Source organism: Harpia harpyja, chromosome 1 (assembly GCF_026419915.1).
Source record: "Harpia harpyja isolate bHarHar1 chromosome 1, bHarHar1 primary haplotype, whole genome shotgun sequence".
Classification (NCBI taxonomy): Eukaryota; Metazoa; Chordata; class Aves; order Accipitriformes; family Accipitridae; genus Harpia; species Harpia harpyja.
The window spans coordinates 26,572,258-26,595,870 of NC_068940.1; the positions used below are offsets into that span (position 1 = coordinate 26,572,258).

The 23,613-nt window shown below is 43.2% G+C and overlaps 1 protein-coding gene across 7 annotated transcripts in view; it reads left to right on the forward strand.

Moving 5' to 3' along the window:
- Positions 1–23,613, forward strand: part of CTNND2 (catenin delta 2) — a 702,624-nt gene that overhangs the window by 390,650 nt on the left and 288,361 nt on the right. For 6 of the 7 annotated variants that reach the window (XM_052781625.1, XM_052781615.1, XM_052781635.1 and 3 more), the window contains one exon: positions 5,402–6,002. In XM_052781625.1, the coding sequence (XP_052637585.1) occupies positions 5,402–6,002 (601 nt within the window). The remainder of the gene's footprint in view (positions 1–5,401; positions 6,003–23,613) is intronic. The other variant, XM_052781663.1, reaches the window with a different exon arrangement.

Sequence of the window (23,613 nt, forward strand, 5' to 3'; positions counted from 1 at the left end):
AGTCATCTGTGCCACAAGGTGATAGGCTGCTTGATCATCTACCCAGACAAAATCTAAACTAAGGACTTCACTTCTGTTAGGACGTGGCAGATGATGATGTGTTTAAAACTGGATTCCAAATACAAACATGAGAATTTTTCTGTCATCAAAGGAAGCAGATGAAATCTTAGACGGATCGCTCTTATTATGACACTCACAGAGAACAATTCACTAGTAGAGGCTGTGGTAGGGAAGAACTGATCTGCGTAATACTGGTTTGATCCTACAGTAGGTAATGATTCAGCTTTCATTGCTGCTTTAAAACCAGAGGTTGACCATCTCTGGACACTCTGAAAGGGTCTCACACAATTCTGTTTGTGGATGTAGAAGACTACAATGGTATTACCTACCTTAATCTATACGTATGCCCTTTGAAACTAGGATCAGGTAGGCTGACAAGTTTCCATAACCGTGTTGGGGTGTATTTTGCAAACACAGTGTAGCCATGACCTTTGTGATAAAAACAGGAGAAACAGATGGAATAGGCCACATTTGAGGGATCCAAAAGTATAGTCTGGCATCTATTACCATATAAGTGCATTTGAACATAGGTAGCATCATCCTAGTTAGGTCAGGAACTTATAAATGACAGCAAAGCCGTCCTGCGGAAGAAAGACCCTTCCACAGGTGCTGCCCAAGGACTGATGTCTGCATCCTGAAGACTAGAGAATGTTAAGCATTTTCCATACCCTCTTCTGCCCTTTGTAGAAGAGTGCTGATAGAGGCATTGGACCAGAGCAGAGTGGTACCTCGAGTGAAGCCATATGGAAGGTTCTTTGGGCTGACAGAAAAAAAATAGCCCTCAATAGACTGGCAAGTCTTGCAGTCACTGAAAGAGCACAGAGGATCACTGAGCTTGTGAAATAGAGCTGGACCCTTAGAAGACCACCTGTGTCTCTCGAAAAACCCTAGAAAGGATGATCAAGTTTGCTGCTTAGGGCTGGCAACACCTGCCAATATTCAAGAAGCCAAAGCAGCCTGGAGGATGTCCTTGACACAACTTCAGCATCCAATTGGAAAATCCTCCCTAGAACCAAGAGAAAGGCTCTTCTCATGGGCAACAGTGTACTGCATATGACTATGTTCATATTCATCAGAGATGACCTTGTTTGAGATTTTAAGGGCCAAGCGATCCCTGAAAGTTCCAGCGAGCAAAACGAGCTAAAAACTGGTGCTGGCATTTAATGCTGAACTAAAAATGCTTGTGAATACAAGTTCATCCAGACCTAAGATGGGCATGCAGACTTACTCAAATGTAACATAAATTTTCAGTTTCTTCTATTATCTGTCAGAGAAGTATACAGGTCGTTGAGCGCAAATTGGCATTTCTTAAGGGTAACTGGTACCGTGATTCAAATTTTCCAGCATTTTTCTGGAAACTGTATCATTATCTCATTCCCAAGAAATGACTCTGAAGCCTTCTCTGTTCTGAGTTCTGTTTCTAAGACTCAGGTGGTTCCACTGACAGAAGTTGTGTTCCTTAGCACCTGTGAATTATGAAGCATAGATGCACAAAACCTACCAGGTTTTGGTTTTGTGTTTTGGCATGCCCAAGAATAAAATAGTTTGAAGGGATTTTAGATGATACACTGAACAGATCTGCTGCACCTGCTAAGATATTCATAGCAGTTATCTTGTTCTCTAAGACTTTTGCCATTCAGGTTTTGCTGGTCTTACACACCGTTTTTCCCTCTGGGAGCAATCTCCAAGAATCAACATGCTGATGTTTCAGTAATCAGCAGCTGGCCTCAAAGTTTTGCTTAAGCTGTCTAGCCATCTAGGATTTTGTAATTCCTTATCCGTGAAAAAATTTTCGGCAGAACAAATAATTCAACACCGTCATGTGCCCCTCTCAATTCCACTTCATAAAGCAGAAATCTTGTATTGCAGTCTTTCATTTAATCTTTTCCAGTTAAAGTCCTGATTTAAGTGTTCAATTGGAATTGTAAAAAGAAGAAAAAAAAAAAGCTGATGTCCTGAAATGTAGCACATTAAATGCATGAATTATGGCAGACAAACAACAGTTAGACTGTTCTCTAGTCTTCTGTAACCTAACAGGACACCCTCAGTAATTTTCTGTACAGAGCTCTGCAGATCTTGTTTTGTCCATATAAGTAGAGAATGATCTTTCTAGTAAGATTAAATGGGAAAGAAAATATTTTCATAGCTCTGTTAATGTTCTCCTGTTCTTCCACACATTTCTGCTGTTAAAAAGTATATATCAGCATCCATATATTGAATCCAAATAAGCAAATCGGGCTCCTTTTCTTTGGGAAAATTAAACCTCTGAGTCTTAGGATAGATACTGATAGAGCTGTAGTAAGAAAGTTTTTGATTTTTGTTCACATCTACGAAAGAGATTGATGCAGGAGGATATAACAAATGGGAAGCAAATTTGCTCTTGGTTTATTACTTTAAACACAGCTTCATTATCAGGTTGACAACAATAATGGATAAATGGAAAAATAAGGGAAAAATACCATTGTACCATTTCATTCTTCCTCATGAAGTATAATGCCACATTGCAGGATGAACCATGACAGGTCTGTGTGGTTGTCTTAAGCAACAGACATGGAGAAACACAGGGAGAAACTAAAACACATTTTGCATCTGAAAACACGAGTGGAGAATGTGACTGTACACTTGGCCCTTTGAAAAAAACAGAAGAACCTCACAGTAAATTTAAGACGGGTCTGAGATTAGTCACATCCTAGAAAATACTGCATGCTAATGTTTTCATTGCAATCTGTTCATCCAAAAGTTCTCTCCTTCACACAGAGCAAATGCTTAGCTTTTTAGGAAGTGCTATACACTGCATTTTTAATTAAGCATTTAACTCTTGTGTCCCGCCACTACACCTTCTGCCCTATAACAGACAATCGTGAAGGGGGATTTTGGGGGGTTTTGAATTAGTACTTGCAGAATGCCTGCAGCTTTATAGAGGTTTATTAGGAATATGGGATAATACTGGTTTACTTGAAATTAATTACTCTAAATCCTTGACACATCAAGCAGCGTAGAAGTAGATTAGAAAAAGAAATTTTGTATACATGGTGACAGTGCTTGCCTAAAATCCTTGTGATCAATGACAAACTGTCTAAGCTTCCAGTGTGTTAGCAGTGTGTTGCAGAAGACACTGGTAACATTGCAGAAGACTGTATTTTGGAACAATGTTGAATATTACAAAATACATTATTATGCCACTTAACAGTCCAAAAAGTAAAATTTATTAACGAGTATCAATTGATAAGGTAGCTGGTTCAAACGACCTTCCATCGTGTGCAAAACTTGCTCTGTCTCATGTTGTCTTAAATCTTGCCAGCCTGTTTATGTTTTATAAAAGTTGTTACCATGTTACAGTTTGTTAAACCCGGAAAATGAAAACTGTACTCCTGTCAAATACATTATTGGACAGTCAGTTGCAGATTAGCCCTTCTTTCCCGTTTAAAGCAGAGACGGTAAGTAGCTCAGCACCAAAGCAGCTTTTAAAAGTTCATTGACGTTCCCACAGTTTGCCTTCCTGGTTTTTGTTAGGAGTCTTTCAAATCAGCCACTTGAGCTCGTTGGCCATTTATGAAAATTTCAAGGCTCGTACTTGATGCTGTGGTGTTTGTAACTCGCGGCCGCAATCAGGACAGTCCAACTCAAGAGCAAGCAGGCTACTTACTTATGTCTGTGATCCCCTGGCCCGCCGGGGACCTACTATACAGAACAGCTGGAGGGAACAGCTTACGTGACATTTCTCTGTAAGGCTGCTGCTCTTTGGGGTGCAAAACCTCCTGCAGCCAGCAAGGTTTGGGTCTGGCAGCGCTCCCTTCGAGATGCCCGAACGCTGTGAGTGCTGGTAGCTTCCATGCTACTAACAACGGGTAGCAAAGCACCAGGAGCAGCTCCTCCAAAGCCCTGCTTCTTGTCCATCTCTAGAAAAATACATGTTCTTCCCCCCCCCCCATGCAAAGCATTTAAGATGAGGGGCGGGGCTTCAAAAGTGAAAGAAAGAAAAGGACAGAAAAATTTCCAGTGGGCGTACATAGGGAGAATTACACGGTTCTGGCCTTTTGAACCTCATTTATTCTTTGCTCCGATTAGTCGTCTTACCTTGTCCTCAGTTCCTGACCAAATCCTTCATTGGGTATCCCAGTGAAAATGAATCAAGTTTCGTACCAGGAACATGGTGCTTTTGTTTACTTGTTTTTTGCCTGTAGGATGCTACTAAGAAACCACATTGCTCTTTAAATGTGAAACAACGCTGCTGTCGGCATTCACCACACCTCTCTGAACAGAGTCACAAAATTCATTACTCGCATTTTCAAGGCTTTTCTGGCGAAGGAGATCAGTAGCCAAGAGGTGTGTGTTTGGGCGAAGCACCGGTCAGACCGATTGGAACTGCACCGTCCGCTCCCGGGCTCCGGAGCGCTTTGAGGTGTCAAGTAAACCCCCTGCGTAACCAGAAAGAAACAAACCAAAAGAAAAGAGTATCCGAAACGGGAGCGCGTCTTCCAACAGAGCGCTGAGCCCTCGCTCACCGCGGGGTGCGCTTCCTAGAGGATTTTAATGTTTCCGGATTCGCAGCCGATCTCTTGAGCCGAAGATCCCCCCCCTCAGAAGGGGGAAGCCGCCTGCCTGGGAGGGCGAGCACCGTCCTCCGCCGCTCCAGAAGCGGCTCAGGCACCGAACTGCAATTCCTAACAGATTTTTTGGCTCCCCGCCGCCCCCGATGACGGGTCTTAAGGGGAACTTGGCGCGGTGCGCTCCGCTGCCGCCATCCCGAGGCAGATTCCCCCGCTGGCTGGGGCCCGGGGCAGGACCAGGCGACCCCGCCCGCCGTGCTGCCGCCCCCCCCCCCGGCTCCTTCCCGCCGGGACGGGGCTGAGGCGGGGGCGGCGTGGGGCCTCCCCTGGTGGGGACACGGGTGGCTTTTCTGTGAGGCTTTTCTGAGCCCCTTTCCGTGGCTTCAGCTGCTCTCCTCTGCCGTGCGCAGAGTAAAACTCGGGGTGGGGGGGAGCGGGAGGGGGTGTGTGTGTATCTGTTTATTACCTATTTATTTGCTCAAAGGCGGGCTGATCTGTGCCTGGGTTAAGAGAAGGGACGTGAGCGCCTTTTCCCAGGACGAGCCCCCCCCCCCCCCCCCTCCCCGGCGCCGTCCGCCGTGAGGCGCAGTCCTGACGCCGGTTTTTCCCCTCCGAGGCCGGGGACGCTTTTCGCAGATTGAACAGGTCCCTGAATTCCCCCGGGGCGCCGGCCCGCCTGAAGAGGGGGCTGCGCGGGGACGGGGTCCTCCGCCGAGCGACCCCCCCCCCCCTTTCCCTCACAAACACAACCCCGCAGCTGACGCCTCTGCCTTCTCCTTTCCTTCCCGCAGCAGGGCCCGGGGGGCCGCGGCGCCCACCCGGGCGGTCCGGAGCCTCCGCCGCCGCCGTTGCCGCCCGCTGCCGCCGTCGCCGCCTCCGCCCCGCAAGCGCGGGAACCCTTCGCGCCCAGCCACGGCAGCGCCTTCCACCTGCCCGAACCCCAGCACGCCGCCGCGCTCTACTACGCCAGCTCCACGCTGCCGGCGCAGCGGGTGAGCTCCCCGCTGCCCGCCCAGCCCGGCGGTTCCCCCACCACCAAGCTGCCGCGGGCCGGCTCCGCCGCCGAGGGAGCCGCCTACGCCGGCGCGCAGCGCCTCTCCTCCTCCCCGAAGCAGTCCCCCAGCCGCCTGGCCAAGTCCTACAGCACCAGCTCGCCCATCAACATCGTCGTCTCCTCGGCGGGGCTGTCGCCGTCCCCCATCCGAGTGACCTCCCCGCCCGCCGCCCAGTCTAACCTTTCCTCCTCTCCTATCCACCAGTTAAGCTCCACCATCGGCACTTACGCCACCCTGTCGCCTACCAAGCGGCTGGTTCACGCTGCCGAGCAGTACAGCAAGCACTCCCAGGAGCTGTACGCCACCGCCACCCTGCAGAGACCCGGCTCCCTCGCAGGTAAGCGGCGGCCGGCAGCGCCTCGGCTCCGCGCCCGCGGAGCGGAGCGGGGGATGCGGAGGGAGGGAGGGATGGAGGGATGCGCGGTGCCGCCGCGGAGGGGAGGTTGGAGGGGGGGGGAAGGCGGCCCCTTCCCGGGGCGAGGAGGCGGAGGAGCGGGGGGGGGGGGGGGTTGCTAGAGAAAGCGGTTTTTGGGGGGGCTGGGGGACGAAGGTGGTTGTGATGCCGGCAGCGGTAAGTGGGGAGAGGCCGGCCGGCCGCCTGCTTCCCTGAGAAAGTCCCCGACTTGTGGCGGCTCGTCCCGCCTGCCCGGTACCGGGCTGGCCCTGCCCTGGTGTCAGGAGGGTGCGGGGCTGGCAGCGCTGGGCGCCGAGCTCCTGCCCACGGTTCGGGGCGGGGGGGGGGGTTGTATGTTACTATGGTGAATCCCTCGGCCGCCGCGATCAAAAACCGTGAGCCTTTGGCAGAGAACCACTCTTCCCCGCATTTACGGGCGGTTCTGGGGTGCTGGACAAGTTTGGGGTTACTTAGCAGGAGCTCCCGGTGTTCCAAGTTGTGCCGAGTAATAAGCAGCGGTTATTTGTCTCCGAGTGCTCTTGAGGGAATAGGCTGTTACGGCTGATTTAACGTCCCTGTAACCGCAGACTTTGAACAGACCCTGGAAGTGAGATACTGGTGCGCTGCTCCCTAAACCATCCCTCTGCTAAACTGAGCATCCTTCAGGGGTGGGTTTTTTTGTGTTCTCAAAATTTCCAGTTTCATTGCTATAGTAACAGCTGCTATGCTCATATGTTCTCTTGCGTGACATAAATAGATTTGAAGATAAATAGGATACATAAGGAGGTTTGGCTGTGTTGATCAGGCAGGTACACAAGTTTCGCACCGGAGTTAAAACCTCTTCTCATCCCCCCTTTCTCCTCTCACCCATCTTCCCCCCCCGCCCCCCCCCCCCCGCTCCAGCAGTTGTTGGCATCCTATATAATTCCAGTGTGTCTAAACATACAGATTAAATTAACTGATAATAAAATATAGTATTAACATATCTCCTTGTAAGAACTGTTTGATGGGGTTTTGTTTCCTATTTAAAGGGCAGGGATTTGAAAACTTTTTGTTTGTTTGTTTGTTTATCTAACACTATTTTTGAAGTTCGGAATGTGTAAAGAGATAGTGTCGCTAAATGATGCCAAAATCGAGGTCTCGGGGCACTTGTGTCAAGCCTGCTGTCAATTATTCAGTCTCAAATTACAAAGTGGTTTATTTAACAATTATATTAGTATAACTTCTCCCCGCTGTGGCCCAGCACACTGTTGGCCACAGGTATTAAACACTGCCTTTGTAGAGTAAAGCGGAAATGTAGAATTGACACAGACTTTGTGTTTGAGGGGGTTTTGCAACTTCATCCTGTAGCAAGAGTTGTTTGAGCCTAAATAGGCATGGAGGGAACTGTCAGCGTCAAAGGAACAGAGGATAATTCAATTTCAAACTTGCATACCTGTGGGTATGAACTACCAGTGATTTCCCTGATTTTTCTTTACCTTTGTTCCAGGGTGGAAGTCTTTGCTTCGGGAAGTTTCTAACAAACAGGCACAGTCCATGTTTCTCTTTGTGTAGTTTTTAGCATTGGAATTTGTATTGTGCTGGGGTTTTGGTTTTGGTTTTTGAAGAAGGCATCTTTTATAGCATTGCTGCATTAAAGCTGTCAGGACACCTGAGTCAAAACTTGTTCTGTAGGGCTTAAGGCCCATCATAATGACTCTGAAGTGCTACAGTGTTAGAGAAGCTGTTCGTCCTACGCTAGACCCAAGTTGCGGCATGGATTTGGACTTTTGGGGGCTTTTTGGCCAATAATGGTTGTACAGGCGTTCCTAATGGGGTTTTCTACTGTGATTTGAAAAAAAGTTTAAGAAACTGGCATTCATTTTTTTGGATTCCTTTTAAATAAAAGCTTTTGATAAGGCTTCTGCGTCTTGCGTAAGGTAGGTACTTCCTGCCCTGCCCCTTTTTAGGACCCGCTGCGAGGAGTTGCTTGTCACTGATTACGGCCCGGGTGAAAGAAAAGCTTATAGATACGTGCATTTAGGAAATGACTGGTGTGTTTTTGTGTGGATGTTAGTATGGGAGGGGAATAGTGATTGATCATTTGAACTTGCTATTAAGTTTGTAAAAATTGGTAAAGCAACACTAACTTTTCCAAGTGTTGTGCTGGTCAGAGCAAGCATAACGAGCTTCTGAGTTACTGTATCTCATAGGGATTTGCTTTTAAGATATGCAAAAAAATCTCGGTGTCTTATTTCATAGCAAAGGGGAAGTCCTGTAACGTGAATAAGTATTAGGTGACAGACATGCAGAGATAGTTGTGCTACTTTAAAAAAAAAAAAAACAACTTTTTTTTCCACAGTGGTGACATGCCTTTCAACTAGTCCTTGAAAGGAGCTCTATCACATGACCCATTCTTTTGCAAAAGTTCCCTATTGTGTCCTCCTACCCGTTATTTTCCATTGCCATTCTTTAGCATGTTCCTCATGGCCTCCCGCCCTCCCGGAGTTACACATTTGCTAGCAGTGTTAAGTGCCTGACTAATCTTCCAGACTTTCACTGGATTCACTGAAGTCAGTGCACTACACAGAGGCTTAAAAGTAACGTATGCTTTAGAGTTAGCCAGGATCAGATGTTATGGATACTACTAAGGCAATCTGAATTTTTTTTTTTTCTATAGGCATTTTTGCTCATAACAGGTTTGGTATTTAAGCTGTAAGTATTTATGATATTATCGCAGGAGTTTTCTAGTCATTGTGTTAGAAATCAAGCCCAAATGAGAAGGAGAGTGAGCAATTGTATGTTGAAAAGCTAATGTTCAATAAATGAGATTTTTGCTTCTTGTTCACAACATCCAAAGATGGGTTGTTTGGAGGAGGAGTGGAGAATAGTTGTCACATAGCACTGATTGATGGTTTGCCTACTGTGATTAATGTGAAGTTGCATTGGTATGTATGTGTCATCACAGGGATGATGTTACTCAAAGTAATCTTCTTCTGTCTCCGGGAAGCAAAAATAATTATTTGTAATACAAATAATGCATTTGTTTTAATTTTTTTGCATGATATTAGAAACTTGTACTGGAGCTATCTAGTTCATGAATACTACTGGGTCTCAGTGTGCTAAACAAACCAAACGATAGCCGTACCGGGGTTAGATGTTTAAAAGAGAAGACCTTCAGATATGATCAATTTTAAAAAAAAATTGTAACTGAAAATGTACACTAGCAACATAGATTGCCCAAAACTGAATCAGTGTAAGACTTAATTGATGAGATGGCATTATTTATATTAATTTCCTACAAACTTGATTATGAAACAACTTGAAGTTATGAAAATGGCAATTCTTAGACTGCATCCTGAATTTAAAGTAAGACATGCAACAGCATGCAGTGACTCAGTTTTAACCGAGTAACCTTAGAAACGTCTTCAGAAACGGGTTTTAGTCTAGTTATACTTGAGCTGTTACCATTGCCAAGCGTGTGCGTCTAGGGGTATGTGTGTACGTGTGTATATAGTGGTTCTTGTGAGTGTACACTTGCCGTGTTTGTTCTTAGTCTAGCTGTTTCATTGCTATGAGCTGCAGTTACAGTTTTGGAAGTAGTTTTCCAATCCGCGCTGCTCCAAAGCATACTCGACTGTCTGTTCAAGCAGGAATCTGAATCCAGAAAGCACAGTTTGTAAATGCCTACTTGCAGCTTCCAGACCTGGACCGAGCTGCAGAGCGCTGCTGGGAGCCAAACTCACCAAAGCAGCCCGTTTTGCCTGGAAGGAGGAGCATGTAGGACAGCAAGCGGCAGAAACATGGGAAAACCCTTTCAGGAGGCAGGTCATCTTCACAGTCTTCACGGTCCTCCGAAGCATCTCCTGCTGCCCAGAGTCAGACAGATGGTACTAAAGGAGTAGAGGGCTTGCTTAGGAGCAAAGGCGGAGGAGGCGGTGAAAGGGTGTTGGTGAGGTAGTTTGTGCCGCAGGTTATGCGACAGGGGAGCTGCCCTGGTGTTGCAGAGCCGCTCCTGCCTCTTCATCCTGGCTTAGGGAAGACTAGGGACACCTGAGGCAATGGCAGGTAATTTTATACATCGCTTTATTACAGGAAACTAGAAAGAAAATAAGTGCGTTTGAAGAGTGCATCATGCTCCGTCAGCTGTACTAAAAGGTTAGGTTTAAGAAATGAGTGTTGGTGTGAATCACTTTGTGTAATGTTAGGTGGAAAGAGTATCACACAGCTATTCTTCATGTAGCAGTGACATGTTCCGCTGAAATAAGAGCTGCAGCATCCTTCAAGACAGCCCTGTGCCACTGCTGAAAACTTCAGTGCTCAACCTCGTGTTTGCAAACAGAATCTTCCTTCAGGCCTCTGTGAAATCAAAAGGAGTTTGTCCTTTCTGAGGTAGACTGTTTGTATGCATGTGTAGTATTAATACTAAAATAGCACTGGTTTATAAAAATGTGGCATGGGTTAATATATAAAATATGCTTTCCACTCTTTATTGAGGAAAGGGTTCTAAGTTTATCAGAGTCTTAACCGGTTCCTTCTGCTCCTTCATCTGTCTTGTCTCACTCTTCTCCCTCTTTGCTGGGGACCTTCCTTTGCCCTTTCTCCTTCTGTACGCTTTTGATTGCATATGACATGTTGAACCCTGGTTTCCTGTTGAGGTTTATGGCAGGACTGCTATTTGATGGTGAGTGTTGACATGTTTTAGCATTTCAGTGTGCAATCATATGGGCACAGAACAGATCAGCTTATGCAACTGTGTATGGGATAACTGATATACATTACCACTAGCATGGATTTAGATTTCCTTTCAACTGCATGAAAATATTGGATCATCTATATATCACTGGTTCATTGACATCTTCACAAAAAAAATTGTCTGGTTGAGTGTCACAGTTCTCCAGTAAATCACGCTGTACTATATATTTGTGCTAGAATGGCTGCATTACTGCTTATGAGCATTACAAGCATCCACCCCCTTCTTTCATACCTCTACATGGGGGAGAAATAACTCTTAGCAGAGTTAGATAGTATTAAAATCAATGTTAGTGCTAACTTCCGTCCAGATTAGCCTCTTTGAGGGATTTAAACTGTATGAAAGTAAAATTTGCTTTTTAGACTGCACCAAACCCGAATTCCCACCGACGTTCACAAATGCAGACAAGACTTCACCACGTACATCATCATTCAGCTTTTGGGCAGGGCACTATGGGTAAGGAAGGTACAAGCAAAGTGTTAACCCACACCAAAGAGGATCTGAGTCACCCCAGAATTAAAAGTTCTCTATGCCTTAAAATCCCCACCTGACGCACAGGGCTGAGCTAATAAAAAAGTCTAGGTGTGATGTGCAGTTGTACTTCTTTGGACAGGTAAGGGAGGAAAATCTTTGGATTTTTTGGCTTTAAGATAAGCTCTGGGACTTGGACTATCAATGTGATTGATGATAACAAAAAGGACACTCAGTTGTTTCTCTTCATTATTTTTCTTGGTTTTTTACAGAATCCTGTGAGTATTTCTTTTATAGGGTGAACAAAATTGCTTTGTTATTTTTAACCAAAATAGTTTTCTATAGATTTTTTTCCAAGTTTTTTTTTTGTTTGTTTTTATTAGCTAGAAAATTCCTTTATCTGCTGTCAGAACCTTTGCACATGAGAACATTGTTAATGCCCTTTTTTTCTGGGACAGACAGTGCAGTCCTAGGATATTTTTTCTCCTTCTACTCCTTGTTTGTTTTGAGACTCTTTCCTCCAGATGAGAAAACAAAACAGAAGATTTTGAGGCATCCAGTAATATTTCAGATATTAATCAGAGACTTATAACTTGGTATCTTTCTGATACTAAGTTATTTGTTTCCGTGTTGTAACCTGGAGGTTAGAAGTGCTGATGTTGGTCTTGGAGCTGATACAAATACACAACTGGATGTTCACTTTGCTTTTCTTTGCTGCTAGTTCTACTTCTCCCTATTCCTTCAGCGATAATTATGTCATTAATTGTTACAACTGAAACATTTACAATAGTGCTCAATTCCAGCTTGGGCAAGGTATCCAAAATGGACAGTCAAAAAATCCAAAGCAGAAGGAATAAGATGGATGTCTTTGAAATATCATACTATTGCCATGATTTTTCCAAATACGGAGGCCCCATGTACGTGGATACATTTCTGAGCTAATGAACTTGAGCTTTGACTTCCCGTGTGAGCAAACGCTACAAACAGGTCCTGTTCTTGTACTGAGGATAACCTTTCCCTTTGCTTCCTGTTCTTGGTAAGGGAAATTGTTTGACTGATCCTCCCGATGATCTTTCCGAGGGGTGTAAAATGAAATAACATTGCAAAATAACGAGCTTTTAGGCAAAGACGACCAGTCTGCAGCATTGCTGAAAATAAATTCAACTGGTATGAAGCTGCAAGTATTTTGACTGAATGACTGTGGGAAACTGAGCGGGCAGCGGCTGTTTCTGGGCTTTTAGGTGAATGTAACATCCAATATGCTTCTGGTCACTACTGAAGCCTGTGCTGTTTCTTGTAACTGCACAACCTGGCGTGCAGTTTCTGGCCTCTGGTCCTGAACTTTAGCAGTGTACCTAAGAAGGCCAGGATTCAAATGGAAGCCTGCAAGCCACCGGAAAGAATTTCTTAAGCATCAGAGCAGAGTTTAAGAAGTCTGTGCTTATATACCTGCTGAAAAGAAGCACAAGAAGGAGTTGAAGTTGGCAAAAAGCTAGCAGAGAAGAGTCAGTGTCTGTAGCAGAAAGATGCTTAATCCAAGGGGCTGGAATTCTGTGGTCAATTTTTCTTGGCTACTGAAATCCAATGAAATATATGAAGTCAAAGAGCAGTGTTTTGGGAACCTAACTTTTTGGAACTTTTGTCCAGAGCAATGGAAATACAACAGCCAGTGTTGGCACTCCTGATTCATATAGCCGTGTCTTTCTTATGTTGATTTGTATTATTTTTAGTATGTAAGATTACAGGAGGAGGCTGGGGCCTCATGAACTATGTATGATATGCCCAAACTTTTGGGTCTTGAGGGCATGCTAGTGAGGCCGAGTCTTGTCTGTGCCCGTTACCACCCCTTTTGCCATCAGGTCTGAACAGTGTCCTCCCGTACCTGTTTTTCTCTTCAGTTGCCAGGAGCGTGATTCTGGGACCTCCCAAATGTCTTTGGCCTTGAACTCGCTCGTTCAGAGTGGAAGGGAGTGCTGTTGTACGGGACAGGGAGTATTGGGCAAGGGGAAGGTCCCCTTCAACTCAAATTTCTGATGCTCAGGCCTTTGTGGTGAAAATAGCTGCTTGTCCTGTATGATCTAATTTGGGATGTTTATGTTTGTCTGGCTTGTGCACTGGGCAGAGAAGGCACATGTGGAAGTTGTAGCTCCCTCGGGATCTGAAACCCCATTGCAAGGCCTTATCCAATAGCCTGGAAACATTTGTCACTAAAGTCTCAGTAAATAGCAACGGAAATCTTTAGTGCCTCATGGTCTTCAGGTATTTAATAGAAGTGGGAACCTGCCCTTCATTTTTACTGTGGTGGAAAACTTCATCCTTTCCACTCGCTGTGGCACACAAACTGTTGGCAGTAGATGGAGTAGCTGAGATCTAGAAAGTCAGTACACAGCTCGTCAGTAAGGTAAGCCTTCATTTCTTGGGATATCTAATAGACTTTTAGTGGTTGTGTGCACACACCAGCTTTAAAGCGGTGCAGGTGCCTCTGATCAAAAGTGATTAACTATGGCAGAAAGAAGATTGCAAAGGGCGGAGTTGAGGAAGGCTCCCTTTATTTAAGGCCAAAAACTGGGTGGGGAGGTGCCTGTAGCTGCCCATGCTGAGATGCAGAGTGCTCACAGGTGAAATACATTAACCATCAGTGGTGGCTGCCAGAAACGACACTGGTCCAAATTCACTCCATGAGCAATCATGGGAGATAAATGAGGCAATTTTTCTGTAATCGTAGGGTCAAACTTGAAGATCACCTAGGTATGGACCCAGAACAGACAGGTTACTTTCTGTTTTTATAAAAAATGATATTACGGAGGGCAGAGAGATATTGTCTAATGATAATGAATTCACGGAACTGTGTATTATCATAAGTGGGTAGAAGCAAAAGTCAGAATTTAATATGCTGAAATGAGAAGGACCAAGTGATGACTAATCTTACAATTATAAGGCACGGCATATGAAGTGCCAGTTGGATGACATAGGTTTTTAATGAGTACATCAAGTTGCAACTTGTAGCGTGTGAGTGAAGAATAGAAAAAAAGTGCCATATTAGTTTGAATGTAAGTGGTCTTAAATCTCAGGCAACCCTCACTTTTCTGAGGAAATTTTTGCATACGCTTTTCTGTATTTATCTCTTCCATAGTGTGTGTCTGCATCTTGCCTTACGGCCTCTTACCCTCCCCCTCCAACCCAGGTGCAAACCATTCCTTTTTATCAGACAGCCAGCTGTGCTGCTCTCGGGCAGTAAAACCTTTTGATCATAGGACTAAAGCTCTCTCTGGGTTTAAAGAGTGTTGCCTGGGAGGAAAGCAAGGGTGGAGAAGGAGCAATGTGGCCCTCTGATACTGGGACAGATTTCCTGCGACTGGAGAGCAAAAGGACTCCTCTCCACGGGGTCCTTCCCCCACCTTTACCTTCCCTGAGCATCCCGGTTCAGCAGGGATGCAATTGTGTTTATATTGCTCACCAAAAGGTGCCATAAGCTCTTCAAAGGCTTTGTATGAAAGTGCTGGGAGCATGATCTGCCACAGCGGGTGAGTTGGACTCTTTCAGGTATTTTTGGTGGGGGGGGAGAGAAGGTGGTGGGAGATGAGACAACAGCCCTTCCTTTGCATGTTTGGGCTTAATATCCCCTGAAGAAAGGGAGGACTGAGTAAAAGAACAATTGTAGACCAGCTAATCACGGTGCTTTGTTGGACATTACAACAAAAACTGATAGAAAGGATAATGCAAGACATGAAGGTGGTAAATGGTTAATGGGATAATTTGCAACATGAGTTCACCAAAACCGGATTGTACTGGAATAACCTCCTTACTGACCTTTTCTTAGGCTGTATCTGATGTCTTTCTATTTCCTTTCAGGGCTCTGAGCACTCATTCTCTGTAGTGCCACTTGGGAAATGTTTAGTTAAGCTGGAGAAGATGGATTTTCTTGCAAGAGTGTAGGTGGGCAAGGTCCTGGGCAAAGGAGCATTGTCACTTTGTCATTTTGAAAATCAAATTAATGGAAAGGAAGGATGCTACTAATAAAGTCCCCCAAGGAGAACTCTTTTGGCCACTTGAAAAATACTTTTTTATTTTATTATCTCAGCACAAAACCCTGAAATATGCCAAGGAAACTTTTTGATAGCGGAATATTAGGAGGCATTTTCTGAAGAAAGGAAGATAAATCCTGTGTAGAAAGAGTTTTGCAGATCAGAGGGAAAGAACAGAATTGGAGCTGAGCTAATAATGCACCTAATAGCTAGTTAAAAATTAGGGATCTTTGGCTGAAAACAAGAGTAGGAAAAGACCTGGGTGACCTTGACTACACTACATCTCAGCCACCTATATTAGGAACTTAATAGAATATTTTATGGCCTAATCACACAACAAGCAAAATTGGGAGTGTTACGTACCGTTAGCAGCTCGTCTGGGGAACTGCATACGGTAACTGTGACCCTCTCTGGGCAAGTGGAACTCTTTCCAGCCCTCTTCTCTTCTGAACTGATCTGCCTGGACAATCAAGAAATTAAGAAGCCTGTTGTACACAGACCTGACTTGGTGTGTTTCCCTCTTTTCTTGACAGAGCAAAGGCTGCTAGCTTACGTAGTTGCCATTAGTAAATGGAGGTTATACATCAAGACTCTGAATCCTGGTAAGAATAAGTAATTTGTTGAAGGATTTGCTAGCCTTTTTTCCAAAGACAAGATCAGCCAAGTCCCTGGCAGCTTTTAAGATAGTAGCACCAGACTAAGGAGGGACTGAGGACAAAAGGTATCATATATGTGGCTTGTTCTCACCAGCACGCTTTGCTTTTAGGGCTTTGACTAACCAGCTGTGATGTGTTTGGCTGGAGGATCTTTGTGAGCTAATGCTCTTCAGTTTTCCCTCGAAGAATTAAAACTGGTAGCCATCTTGAAGATAGAGTGACCCCTGAGCCATGATTGCACTTTGTCTGGTCTCTGACCAAGCTTCAAAGTTTTCAAGGCTTATTCATCAAAATTTTGCATTTCTTTCAGTCTGAAGTTGCAGTTCCTGTCTAGCTCGTGTCATCCTTGTCTGTGTTGCACCTTGAGCTGCTTTTGGCAAGCTCTGAAGCTACCGCTGACCATAACTGAGCGGTCTTCTCCAAAGTGATCTAATTTGTGCCCTGCCCTGCTTAAGATCCTATCTTGTGAGTCTGGGAATTCAAGAATTAACTGTCTTAACTGCGAATCTCTTCTTCTCTGAAGTTTATCAAGATTGTGGTGGATTGCACATCACTGCTTTTCTTGGTCTGCAGTAGGTTTCAGACTGCTTTTGTAAAATCAGGCAAAGCTTGGGGCAAATGTCTTCAGCCAGCCATGTGATCCTGGAAGTGTTGGCTTCACAGGTGAGACATCCGTTTGACATGCAAATTATGTCAATTTGCATTTATGAATAACCAGGAACTAATTGTAGGACAGTTCAGAAGCCCTCAAGTGTTTGTCGCCTTTGGAGTAATATGCATCTCATCCTTCTAATTGAAGGTACTGTTAAAGCCCTTCTTGAAGCTGAACCTTCCCAGTAGTTTATTGCAAACTGCTGTGAACACATTTCTTATGTTTCTTATCTTAGGTCTGCTTTCCTTTTGCTGGTGACCTTCTGTCACCATTTGTCTCATGCAGCATTTGTCACAGCCGTTTCTTTTTAGCATGGACTCTCTGCTTGAGTGACAGGACTCTTTCAGCTTATGGTCCTTTCCTTGCCATGCTTTTCAGGGATAATCTGAATTTGTGAGATTAATGGCACATCGCGAAGTCTGTTGTGCTGGTTTTGTTTCTTTTCTTTTCTTGTCTCTCTTTTTTTTTTTTTTTAAATCTTTAAATAAGTTCCTGGAAAAAAATCCATAGCCATACATTTTCTTTTTCACTTGCTGCTTATTGTGGAAGGATTTACGTAAGATATTTTTCTGAGTTTTTGGAATTTGGATGCTAAATGCTTACTGTTGTGTGATATTGAAAGAGAAAACTTTATTTTGTGGGATGTGATGACTACTCCAGCATAAACTTTGCTTAAGTCCTTAAGCTCCTCATGATCATAGTGTTAACAGTGTTCTTTTCTTTGTCTCTACATTCAGCATTTCTTTTATTTCTTTTATTTAGAGCAAGCCTGTTAGAATTGCTTTAGGTTATAATGACTTTAATAATAGGAGATTATTTTAAGTGTTTTAGCAGAGGTCTCGATGTATACGTAAAGGGAACAACCTAAAACCAGCTTGAATAGTGCAATGATAATCTATTGAACATAATTGTAAAAGTGGATAATTGCCAGTTTAAACTTTTTTACAGGCATAACTAAATTCTTTAGTTAGATTGTATTCAGATTGATAATGTATACATTTAATGAAAGCTTGATGTTTTCACTCTCGTATTTTAAATGCGATGAGTCTCAAATGGGTAATGAAAGCTTGAGGAGTAATACAGTGTGTTACAGAATATCCAAAGAGATCTTCCCTTTCTTGAATGTGGCATTGAGAGAAAGACAACACTGGTTTTTTTCTGCTGGAACGTCACAGACTTATACCTCGGGTCTTGGTGAATTCTAGAAACTGGGGATTGCAAGCAAATGCTCACTGAGGAGGAGAAAGCCGCTGGGAGCAGAAAGTGTTTAATATTCTGTCAAAGATGACTTTACATAAAAGAACAAATGCTATCTGATGCTTTTCTCCATTCTCTCAGTGAAATGCAAGTTTGAGTACAAAGTGTTAGAGATAAAAATCTCCAGAAGTTAATATTGCTCACGCGTCTAATAATATGCAATCTCATTGTAAAAGGAATTACAAAAGCTAAGTTGCAAACACTCTTCTGTGAGCAAACCCCAGATGTGGTGTCTTGGATTTCAACTGCATGTATCAGAGACTGGAACATAGGTTTGCAAAAGAAGTATGTGCAATATTCGTCATAAATTAAGATGCATGCATGGTCAGGATTCATTTCCCTGTTAGCAGGAATACCACCTGTTGGAACTGTGAACTCCCAGGAGTGACAGTACAATTAGATCAAAAATTCAGGTTGCCCAGCAAAAGCCAGTTGAGGAATACTGTAGTTGGATGGACTTGACGCTTCATTACCCAAGTGAGTTTTGTTTTCTGGTGTTACCCCTGCCACGGTGTTACACAGCGACCGTTTGCCCTTTGGGAACCACTGTCCCACAGAGCACGCTCCTTAATGAATTTTCTGTGCTGATCTTGAGACTTTCACTTCTAGCTGGATTTAAGCTCTAGATATTCTTTCTGTTCCGCATGCAGGGAGGAGTCGGTGCGGAAAGGCTTTCCCCTTCCCCCTGCACCAGAGCTGCTGTGAGAACTTGCTCTGTTCAAGGTTGACTGAGCTGATGCTCGGTGTGGGGGAAGGGTTGCGAGTTGCTGGGTTTTTTAGATGCTGTGCTTTTCCACGATGTTAAACACGATCAGAAAATGTAAGTTTTCACTGGCGGGCATCAGCGGAATAGTGCCTGATTCGTTTTGCTGGAGGCAGCAATGCTTTTTAGCATATCACCGATGCTGCTGGAAGCGGTCTCTAGCCGTACAAAGACCTATGGGGTTTTGGATGTTCAGTCTACATTGCTGCTGAGCAGGCAGAAATTGGGCCCCCAAGTCTGCCTGGGTACAGCTTTGTGCCTCGGGGAGGAAGGAGGACCAAGCTTTGGGGAATTTCAGATGCACTGTTCTTCCTTTTGATTTGCAATCCTTGTCAGAGAAGTGTTAACTGTAGGGTTTTGCAAAATATCCCATGGAAGTTGTTGGGGTTTTTTTCTGGATATTTACTGTTGGGGCATGTCTCACCAGATACACTAATATTTCTGTTCCTTTACTTGCTGAGCTGAAAGTTTTGCCGCAACACCTGCTTTAGCATAGAGCCCATGGTGCAACACAAGCTTTTACAGTTCAAAATTTGAAACAATAAACTTTTATCTTTTGTAAGGTGAAGATGTTCAGCAAAACTTCAAAGAAGATCTATTCTGCTACAAAGGCTTGATATTATATTCAATTGTCGTGAAGCTGTGTTGAGCTATCCAAACAGCCTATGCGCAGCTGCTTGGCATTGTCGCTTGATAATGTCATGCTACTGCTGAGGCACTCAACCCACAGTCCCTGAAGCGGTTAGTGAGCAGGAAAGTTGGGAACAGTGATTTGTAGCGCTGGATAGCGGTATCTGTTCCCATTCGTGCATAGGACTTCTTTCCCCTTTTTTGTAAAATTTGCAGGGTTGAGGGGAAGGGAAGAGGCAGAGCTTAAGAGAAGAGGGAGGGGCGGGGGAAAGCACGAAATGTGACCATTCAGTTAAGAATTAAAAAAAAATTTTAAAAAAAAAATTATCTATCATTTTTCTGCCTTGCTGAAGGCAAGTTGTTGTTGTGTGGTAGCGATTGGTTTGGGGGAGTTCTTGGTTTTTGTTCTTTCTTCAGTGACAGTTCCCTAGATCAGAAATGAAATGGGAATTATCTCCCTGAACTTGTCTGTCACACTTAATCTGCTGTTTCTTCCTGGCTATCTTTGCCTCTTATCTCTTTGCTCCCAGTCACACTTCTCTTCTTCCACTAACAATTTATTTTTTGATAAAATGTTTTAAGCAGGTGCATGCTTTTCAACAGAATAAGGACAGGAGCAGGAAAAAGAAAATGCTTGTGAGGAAACATAAATTTATGATGTGGGTTTTTTTTTTTCTTTTTTTCCTAGACTTGTAGAATTAAAATAAATGATACAGTACTTTGCAGTCACATTGCATGTCTAAAAAGTAAACATGGACAGCTTAAGAAAATATTTTCAGCTTTATTTCTCTTTTAAATATACTTAAGAGTATAATTAATTTCAATATTTGGTTAAAAACTAGTTTAAATGGAATAAAAATTATCCAGATAGTTCTTAGAAGCCATAGTAAGCTTTATCAAATGATTTTTAAAGTTTATTTTGGGCCTGTTTATTACACTTAAAGTGTAATCCTTCCCGCCTGCACCCCACCCCCTCCCCCCTTCTTTATTTTTAGCACTGATGTGAAAAGTGCTAACCCTAGGTCAGAGGCTGGTTTTGCACTGTCCCTTAAGCAGCCAAAGCCAATCTGTTTTGAGGAGAGTTTCCTAAGATACTTAATCTGGTTAATGGACAAATTATGTCTGGGAAACGGCACAGTGTGAGCCATACTGCTGAACGTGACAGTATCCTGACAGTGAAACTGCTAATAAGTTTGCCAGTGCAATGATAGTTTACAAGAAACGCTCCAGGCCACGCATCATATTACACTTCAATATTTTAAGTAGAAAAACTGAAGAAAAACAGTCTAAGATACTGACAGGTGAGGCAAGTCTGTTCTTTCAGTTTTGGGGGCTTGTATGTTGTAGCATATACTTGGTTTGTGGTGATGTCCTGTAGTGTGGACCGGGGATGCCGAAGTAGCACATCCATGTTTTTTCTGGGTGTCCAGAGTTTGGTGTAAGTTGAAAGGCACCATGTGTAATCAGTCAATTCAGTGATGGTTTTATTTCCTTCTTTATTTCTACAAATTGTCCTGACTCACAGACAGAATAGTGTAGTGAGAATGGAAAAAGAGTATAAAGACAAAAAAAAGTTTAATTCTGAACTTTCATTAGTTTATCTTTAATTTCAATATTTGGGGAAAGAAAAACTTCAGACCCAAACTGATACTTTTTGTGTGTGTGTAGAATCTGAACAGGTGAGAAACCTGTGTTTAAGACAAATCTAAACCCAATTAAAAGGAATTCACTCCAGATTGTGTTTTGGTTCTGGTGAATGCAGATCGTTGGTATGCTAGGGGCAGAAGCTGACATACCCAAGGTGTGCATTAGCTGGTACTGCCATATGGCCCGTCATGTCTTACTGGTTAATTTAACCATCTGTCATGTCTTAACAATTTGTATTTGCTTTCAGTACTTGGGTTAGATATGTTTTCTTCTTTTCGGTACTGAACTTTTCATCACACAGTGCTGGTGTATTCCCATTATCTGAGTTTTATTAGTTTTATTTATAGTAACATTTGTTGTAGATCATACTGTCCTTTTCCAACGTTGTGAGTAGAAGATGCATGTATTCAGACAAGCATTTTGAAGATGTTTTTGCATAAATTACTGGCAAAAAAAGGTCAATATCAAAACTCTATCAATGTTTGACTTCTTTCTCCTTCTCCGCCGTGTTCACTTCTAATTCTGCACTTGGGTTCACATCAACTTCTTTACTACGTAAAGTAAACCAGGTTAGTGTCTGTAAAATAGGTTTTATTACATATGAGTTCAGAGTAAAAATCCTACTGTTCATGTCCTCTTTCTCACATGCTGCTTTTTCAGAATTGCAGTGAAGCTATGACCTGATGTACTGTATAATTTATACTTTTTTTATAAGGACAGTAGCATTTCAGGGCAAGCATCTAAGAAATTAATGTCAAAATGGGTTTTCAGCCCCGATGTGCCATTTAAATCAAAAAGTTCTTTCAGTCCTCTGAAAAGCATGCAACATACCAAAGCTACAAAATTGCTGTGGTTCTCTTTTAGTTTCTGTGCCTGCAGTCTCTTATCTCACTGATGGGCAGATTACAATTTTACCATCATGTGGGGTTGGTTTTTGTTGTTGTTTGTTTGTTTTGTTTTGTTTTTTTCAAAAACTTGTAATCTAAGGAAAACTCGGTACAAAGTACATGAGCAATGTTGTCATTATATTTGAAATTAAAAATCTATACAGCCAGTTGTGGATGGTCAATCCTCTTTGTTAGAAAATCAAATCTCCTGAGTGCAATGTGTTGTAGTGTGTTCAGAATCAGAGCTTGATACTTAGAGCCTCAAGTAGCCAGAGATCTACTCTGTGTTGAAATGTGTGGGGTTTTAACCAAGTTAAGTAGTGTAAACATGTTACTGGTAAATGGTAATAGAATGGTCATTGAGCTTCATTCTCAGCTCATACCTCATTAATGATGTTTGTGTCATAGACATAAGGGGACTGCTTAACAGGACTCTTGATGGATAAATTTTGTGATGGAGGATTGCTAAATGAGGGCTGAATGGTTTATGTGGTCAAATCTGGATGTTTTTCTTCATGTTGAGATGATCACTTCCATGTTTCGTGTTTCCAATGAGGGCAGTACTGTATGCTTTTGCTGTTAGAGATGCTTAGAGAGTATCATGAGTTTGTGGGGCTCCTTCTTAGCGCTGCAGCAAGATAGGATGACTGGTTGGAAAGGCTTTCACAAGGGGCACAAATAAAAACTGTTCAGGCTTTATTAAAGCATATGCAAATGCCTATGTATCCATTCATTTGAATAGTTTTAATGTCTTTGGTTTCCTGAAATGACAAATGCTGTCAATATAGTGGTTTACTTTATTAACCTAAAGTGTCAGATTAGCAGCGTCTTTCAGATGTGTCTGTTGTATTTATTTCCATGACAGCCTGCACAAGGTCTGAAGAGCAATTAGGGATTATTTTTTGTATTTCTCTCACGTTACACTTGTCTGATTACAGTATTTTTCTTCCTGTGGAAAGTGAGACTTTGTCAAAAAGGAGCATTCTCCTAGGAAACAACCATTTCCCTATACTACCAAGGAACATATCTGAATAATTTGGAAACCTTCATGTAGTAGGGTGGGGGGGGGTTTAAGTGTAAAAGGTGGAGATTGTCTTTTTGATCCCATTAGGTAGGACTGCAGTCTTCTGGGTTCTTTCTATTGCCCCTCAAGAATGTGGGAGGAGAGCAAAAGTTGTAGGAATGTGGTATCTTCATCTGGTAAAACTGGCCAGCTCTAGGTTATCATCATTGCCCTAATCTGGTTCACCTGGCTGGGGCTCACAAGACACCCATGCTGAAGCCTGACCACAGTCCACTTTTACAAGCTCCACAGAGACGCAGGAGAAGGGGCATTCCACTTTCTATCAGGTTGTAGTCTTGGAGACTTCAGAAGACAGAGAAGACTCTCTCTTCTGTATGCTTTGTTCTTATAGTTAATCAGTTTCTGTTTAAAAAAAATAAATGTACCCTATTTTAATTAGGGGATTATTTTTTTTTTTCTCTTTGTCTGCTTCACTTTTGATGCCTCTCGGCTATTTCAGAGCCTTTTAGTCTTCTCTATACTTTCTGCTGTGATGCATCTCTGGAATTGCAATCAAATAACTTCTTGGCCTTTTGTCAAACTACAGATTGGGCTATTTGAGGAATTAATTTTCAAGTGGTTTCTTCAGTCCCTAAATGATGGTTTAACTCTTCTCAGTGTTTTGGGGTTTTGGTTTTTTTTTAATCTAGATGGGAGAAAAAAACCTACTCCTTCACAACTATCATCATAAGAGTTCTGTGTCTACTCTGATGCTAAATACATCATCTGTAAGTAATGGCTTGCAGAACTGTAAATTTAATAATGAGTTGT